This window comes from Apaloderma vittatum, unplaced genomic scaffold (assembly GCF_000703405.1).
Source record: "Apaloderma vittatum isolate BGI_N311 unplaced genomic scaffold, ASM70340v1 scaffold30389, whole genome shotgun sequence".
In the NCBI taxonomy this organism is placed as follows: Eukaryota; Metazoa; Chordata; class Aves; order Trogoniformes; family Trogonidae; genus Apaloderma; species Apaloderma vittatum.
The window spans coordinates 27,578-34,381 of NW_009737494.1; the positions used below are offsets into that span (position 1 = coordinate 27,578).

General features: G+C 42.2%; 1 protein-coding gene across 2 annotated transcripts in view; it reads right to left on the reverse strand.

Annotated features, from left to right (window-relative positions):
- Nucleotides 1-2,350: 2,350 nt before the first annotated feature.
- The window catches only part of PISD (phosphatidylserine decarboxylase), an 8,485-nt gene continuing 4,031 nt past the window's right edge, over nt 2,351-6,804 (reverse strand). For both annotated transcript variants that reach the window (XM_009877347.1, XM_009877346.1), the window contains exons 3-7: nt 5,683-5,919; nt 5,431-5,569; nt 4,557-4,703; nt 3,150-3,310; nt 2,351-2,879 (exon numbers count right to left, since the gene is read on the reverse strand). In XM_009877347.1, the coding sequence (XP_009875649.1) occupies nt 2,655-2,879; nt 3,150-3,310; nt 4,557-4,703; nt 5,431-5,569; nt 5,683-5,919 (909 nt within the window). In that variant the 3' untranslated portion in view covers nt 2,351-2,654. The remainder of the gene's footprint in view (nt 2,880-3,149; nt 3,311-4,556; nt 4,704-5,430; nt 5,570-5,682; nt 5,920-6,804) is intronic.

A 6,804-nucleotide genomic window follows, 5' to 3' on the forward strand; every position in this document is an offset into this window, starting at 1 on the left:
AAATGAGAGCTAAATATACCTTATGCAGCACTCACAATACCTAGTTTAGATTACTCTGACATTTCAGAAAAATAGGCAACACCGATAACTCTTTATTTCAAAATGTCTGCAATTAAATGAGTTCATGTCAGTAAGTTAAGTCATACACCTCGACATACAAAAATACCGTGCTACTGATACAGTTGAATTAAATGGATTCTCCATGCAGGAGAAATTCACAGCATTATCAGTACCCTCTAGGAACTTTGCTTTCACTTCCAGGGTGCATTGCTGACCACTGCATAACAAGTAAAGTCTGTTAATCAGCTAGCTCTGCACAGTAGTAAGACCATCATCACAAAAGCAGCCACCTGCATCCTGAATCCTCCCCTCCTTAGTTTTCTAGTAAAGCAAACATCAGGTAACCCGTCCTCCATTACTAGGGTAATGGTCACCCTCAGATACTGTGGATGATGATGCTGAAGAGGAAGAAATTAAAGCTTAAAGTTGCTTTGGCTGTGCCTGAATGCCATAGGCCCCAGTGGAAAAGGGGGAAAAGATTCAGTCATCTTTTCTCGCATCCACTGGAAAAAATTTGCGTTCTACTGCCAACACTGACATTTAAGTTGAGTCAGAAAGCCAGTCGTAGCTTAATCTTCTTGGGGCTGATGTTTGCTGTAGTCTTTTCTCACTCTCAGCGGTTTAAAAAAGTGCACATCTCTATAACCTCTGTATGGTAATGTACTGCTGCAGGAGTAAACTTGCTAATGCTAGAAAGTTTAACAAGACGGGTGGCTGAGAGCCACTTCAAGCTTTCAAACTCCTCCCCATGTAAAGTGAGGAAACATTGACTCTCAGAGCCAAAGGAATTTTCTCCTGCTTGTCACCCTAACCAGCCATCATTTAAGTCATGGCAGGGTTACATCACTTAGAGGCAGTTTATCATCCCTTCTTTCCTGATGACAAGCTAAGCATACAGGACTTGGCAAACTGGACATTTGTACAACAAAATCATATTCTATTTTCTGCAGTGCATACAAAGAAGGTAAGTTTTTCTTCAGGAAATCGGAGCTGGCCAAAGCCTAACATCACCTTGAAGTAGCAGAAGAAACACTCAAGGCTCAAGCAAGGAAGGCTTACGAGAAATCTTTCAGAGCAGAAAGGCAGGTTTCATAAGCATGTCCACTCCAACAAGCTCGGGACAGCAAAGTCACTTCTAAATGTTTCTGAGTGCCTGGACTTGAAACAGTTTATTCTCTAAACTACTGGTGCATTGCTTTAAAACTCAGTTCTTCTTCACTTTGGCACCAGTTCTGTCAGTGCCATATAGTGCCACATTCAATGGGTCCAAGGCATTAGATTTTACCTCTTCTTGACATAAAGTTACCAAGAGGCTCTAATGTTTTGCTGCAGGATAAAGCTTCAGCATAGAGCTTTCAGCCCCCAGCACATTCCTAGTGTTAAGTATAAGGGCAGAAGTCGAGGCCAGTGTGGGTTATTTTATATTTTGAATAAGATGAAATTGTTGCCAGTCCATTACAGGATGGCCAGGTTGGCATCTGGGAGGCAACTTAGGATTGCTTCAAAGATCTGGAATATTTTTATACACAGTCAGTGCATAGGGCATTTCACTCTGTGCAATAAAAATTGGTCCTGAAGTATCTGAAACTCTTCTGTAAATAGAGGAATTAATTCTTCAAAAATTTAGTGGCAAAGCAACAAGGAAGATACATAGCATAAAGTAAAAATGCATTTTGGCTTCCATCTCATTGCATCATACAAGAAAAACATTGCCTATGTGCTCTAACCCCTACAAACAAAATCATTAAGGCCTGGAATAGCAAAATAAAACCCTGGACTAGAAATAGGACACCCAGCTTTGCCTTTTTAAAAAAAAAATAAAAATCCCAAAACTAAAAATCCAACTTTCATCGGATGGAATGTAGACACAGTGTTTTCAGGTTTAAAATACAGTGCAAAGTCCATTTTTTAAAGGGACAATGTCAGGTAAAAGAATTACAGTTGTTTAGCAGTAGAAAACCTGGATGAGTGTGATTTATTGTACTGATGGTGTCTGTTGTACGGTTTCCTCCTTTGGACTGCAAAGCCATACCGGTCACTATAAGTGTTTGGCACTCTGTGGATTCAGAGGCTGCCTTTATATAAGAACGTCAGTGGACTGTCTTAGAATAAAATAAATACCAGAACACATTCATTACTAGAGGTCTGAAAAACAGATATTGCAGATAAAAGGTACAAGGTCTGACTCAGCCTGTCAATGTCCCTTTAAATACAACTAAACTTTACCTCCACCCTTCCCCATTGCACCTGCACTGCCTAGAAAGGCTTAAAAGAGACTTGGAGGTGCTAAGAACATAATTATCCTGTGGCACATTAAGGGGAGAACTTGAAGACTACAGGCACAGGGTGGAACAGAAACCTCCATGGTCAACAACGTTAAAGGCAGCTGTACCTGATACATACATGGTCATTCAATTCTCTTTCTGCATTCAGCAGTGGTTACATGTAGACCAAATCTCTCAGGTTTAACGTAGCAATGACATCATCTGTTTTCCTCACCCAGATCCTGCTGAGTGATACATGCTTGTTAAGTGAAACACTCAGGGTGTGGTAAGAGTCTCTTTGTGTAGAAAACCTTCTTGCTGAGAGAGTTTCTAGAGAGAGCCCAGTGCTTCTCCAAAACGGATTTTCTGTCCAGCTTTGAGGTGGAATTTGAAGTCCTTGGGTGCCTCGAAGATTAGAACAATTGTAGAGCCTAAGTTAAACTCCCCTAAATGTTCCCCCTTCCTCATGGGGATTCCCTCCTTGTTGTTGTTGGATATGAAGCTGAAGTCATTGTAGGAACCTTTAGAGTAACATGGACTGTTGGTGTGCAAGTCCTGTACAGAGAAGGAAGAAGCTGTTACTTGAGGATTTCAGTACTCTGTATTCATTAGCACAGCTCTAGACTATGGATATCAAGGTATTTTCAATGCAGGAACTTACATAATTCAAATGTGCAATAGGAATTCTAAAAAAAGATAGTACATCAGTATTGTTAAACACCTTAATTTCAAGGTAGTAAGATTTTTATTTTTTTTTTACTCTTAATATATTATACCATCCTCAGCCATCAAAACCGGAACACTGCATACTACTATCTTGCTTACCTGGTCAAAGTAGATGCGGATAGAGCCTACATTAGTTGCTCCTACAGCTGTTAAAGAGAAAAAGCCATGTTTCCAGTCACCTGTCAGGACAACCCGTTCATTGTGGCAGAACAGTTCCTTGATCCAGCGAGCAACTCCAGGATTCACAGACATCAGAGAACCTGCAAGAGTGAGAATACCTTCAAGTTAAGTTGTGTGGTTTGCAGCAGTATTGTAATGCTATTTAAGTGGTATTTACAGTATGACTGTTGCTGAGCCAGTAAACAATTCTGTCACTGATCTGTAGAAGAGAGGCAAATACAGCGCAGAGCGAATGAAAGACATGGCTGTAGTAAAAACAAAGGGGTCATAGCAAGATGTGATCTTTAGTCTTCTGTCCAGGACATCACCACTCTTGGGCAGGGCTGATATTACTTTACATTTTTTCTGGCAGAATCACAAGGAAGCTAAAGATCATGCTCATCCTTCACTGTAAGGTGTGAATGCAGTCTGAAGCATCACCTACAGTTCTCTGTGTTAAAGAGAAAAGAGTTTAAATTTTCATACCTGGAAACAGTTCTTTTCAGGCTGACCAGTAACCCCCACCTCCCTTGGCTTCCACTTCTTACCATCTACAGCTTCAGCTTGACTGTACATCCAGTGAAAGCCTACCACTAAAGCAGGGAGCAAACCTTGGGTGGGAGTCCCTTTCAAAATACCTGTCATTATTGGAGCCTGTTGTAGCATCAGTTACATCTACTTCGCTGTCACCAAACTGAGGTGGCAGGGACTCACTTGCTCACTGTCTGATCCTATTTCTCTTCCAAAGACATAACCAACCAACTTCACACTAGTATCATCTACAGACTCACAAATGACAACTATTAACTGTCATCTGATCAGCTCTTAAGAGCTACTCCCCCACCCTCAGCCCTGATACACAGAATTGAAAGAAGCCTTCTAATAAGCACCTAAGATCCATCTAACGAAAGGCTACAGTACGGACCTGTACAGAGGAGGACAGAACCATCTACCAGCTTGGGTAGTGTCACTATTTAGTTGCATCTTTGCCAAGCAGAGGGGAAGATTGTTAGGCTGCTGTTTGGTCTCATCTGCAGAGCTATCTGTATTTCAGGTGCAAACTGAACAAATCGTGTTTGGGAACAAGCTAGTTCTCAGCATGTACCAACAGTTGTTTCAGAGAACTAAACCGGCTTGAATATTACCATTTTCACCACTTACATGTGGTTTGTCCTGGTAAACTATCCTACTGTAAAACTCATTCTCACTTGTGACAAATCGCTTTTGTACCATTATCTACCATGTAACTGTACAACTGCTCCACGGGCATGTCTGTTCTGCAGTGGCCCCTACCAGCGCCTCCCCCCCGAGCTGCTCTGCGTTCCTTTTCTAGGAACAGAAACCTACCCGGGAAATGACGTCGGTGTGACACTCTCCAGTCAGTGGGGGAGTGGAAGCAGTGATAATCCCCCGGTGCAAGGTAGATCACACAGTGATAGAGCTCATTCCCCTCTTTTGTGACTAGTTGTTGCTGAAAAGAGTTACCAGGTGCGGCTGCAAAGAAACCATAGAAGGAAAGGGATTAAAGATAATCAGGCAGTCGTCTTATCACAGCTGCACAGTCTACATTGCTTAGATGCAACAGAAGAGTAGAACCAATATCAATTGAAGCAGATTTTTAATTAAAGCTACCCCTTCAAGAACAGAATTTGTGAAGAGTCCTTAGTTTTATAAAAGGCAGTGGTTGCATTTGCGCTCATGGTAAAAATGACCTACTGTTTGCAGAACTTGGTCTTGCCAGTTCTCTTCCCCATTAAGCAAAATGTATTGCTTTCACCAAAACTGAAGGCCTTGGAGACAGTGCTCGAGGTGCAGCAGAGCAGTAACAGCACCAGTGATTAAAAGTAGAGTGCTTGAGCAGAGATCTTGTTAAGGGAGTAGCTTATACAATTTTCGCTAACCAGGTGCTTGGGCACATTTTGCTCTGACAGCAGGAGTGCTACAGCCTCATTAGAGTGTCACATTGGAGTCAATTGTAGGAACCAAGCAATTAAATTCAGATAATCAGAATGAGCCAGGCAAGACACTATAAAGCCGCTGGTGAGAAAGAGAATAGTGACATATTTATCCCCAAGTACAACAAAAATCAAGTCTGCTTTTGTTCCTGACAATGTGAGAAAAAGAGAGAGAAAAAAAGAAAGTAATCTCTTTTCTTGTGACCTCAGAGAACACTGAAAGAAAGGGCAGAGCAGTATAAATGCAGAACTGATGCAGAACTCACCCTGGCTAAAATGCAGTTCCTCTGGGCAGATGCGAGGTCCCAAGAAAGATTCCAAAGAATAAGTTACCCCTTTTACTTGCTCCACTTCACAGTTCTTCACCTGTCCAAAGTTAAGGATCTTTCCATCAGAGGGACTAATCTACAGCAGAGAATAAAAGGAAACACATTAGGAATTCATTCATTCCTCATAAAGCAGGCACATTTCTGTGAGGTGAAGCTGGTAGTGTAAAGCCTTCGTTTCCGTTTACTCACCACACTGTGCAAACAGCAGACTGGCCGTGCTTGTGGTTTCAGCTTCCTGCGGAAGAATTCGCTGAGGTTTCTATAGTGATGCAGATCTTCAACAGCTGCCTCCTTCATATTCACTCCAAACGTCCAGATGTACAGGCTGTAAACAGGCTTCCGAAGCCATGTAGGCAGCTCCACCTGGTTCAGGCGACCCCAGGCTCGTGAGAGCAGTCGAGTTGGTACCGATTTGTACAGAGCAACCTAAACAAAGAAGAATTGCACCGCATCATTCAGTTCTTCCTGCCGACAGCTTGTCTCTTACTTCTCCCCATGAAACAGAAAGATCAAGCTGTTCCTGCTAGCTGCTCCCTTGGACTCCGTGGGCTACAGCACACACAAAGTAGGCATTAAGTCAGCAAAAAATCAGCACTGAACTTCATCCTCACTCTCTGTGTTCCGATAAGAACAGATGTGGGATGGAATGAAATTACTGTAACCTTATACTGAAGCCAGAATCTCCACTCCCCTGCAGGCTGAGGCTCTGTGTTCAAGTTATTTGAGACAGCCCAATGTGAGGCTTACAGAAAAAGACACATTTCACATATTCTAGCAGAACACTCATCAGAAGGGTTTAACATTACCGACATATTCATTTTTGTGAATAGCTCAATGAAAATTTGACTGAAAAATAATTTCTCAGTGTTTGATGATGCACTTCTCAGATGCATCTACCAATGAGGGTGTTTTCGCAGTGTTGTACTGATGTAATGATACTAGTGTGATCGAAGAAACATACCCACATGGATGCAGTTACACCAGTATAAACTGCCCGCCTTACTCCTCTTGCAACAATGGGAGTTGCTAATCGCAAGAGTATGAAGTGTCTTTATTTCTGCAGAAATATACCTTTGGACTTACACCAAAGCCTAACTTTTAGTAGAAAGAAAAGCAAATTGAAATAGTGTTGGTGATGTGACTGGACAGATAATAATGTCCCCCTGTTAATTCCAGCAGTAACTCCTGGGGTTTGTGGTACTTGGCACCAGCCAAAAGGCTCCCGTGCCCATGGTGTAGCAGGCAATGTGGGGGGTGTGCACACCAAGGGAACTGAAGCCCCTGAACCAGTTTTGCAAAAGATGTAGTGAT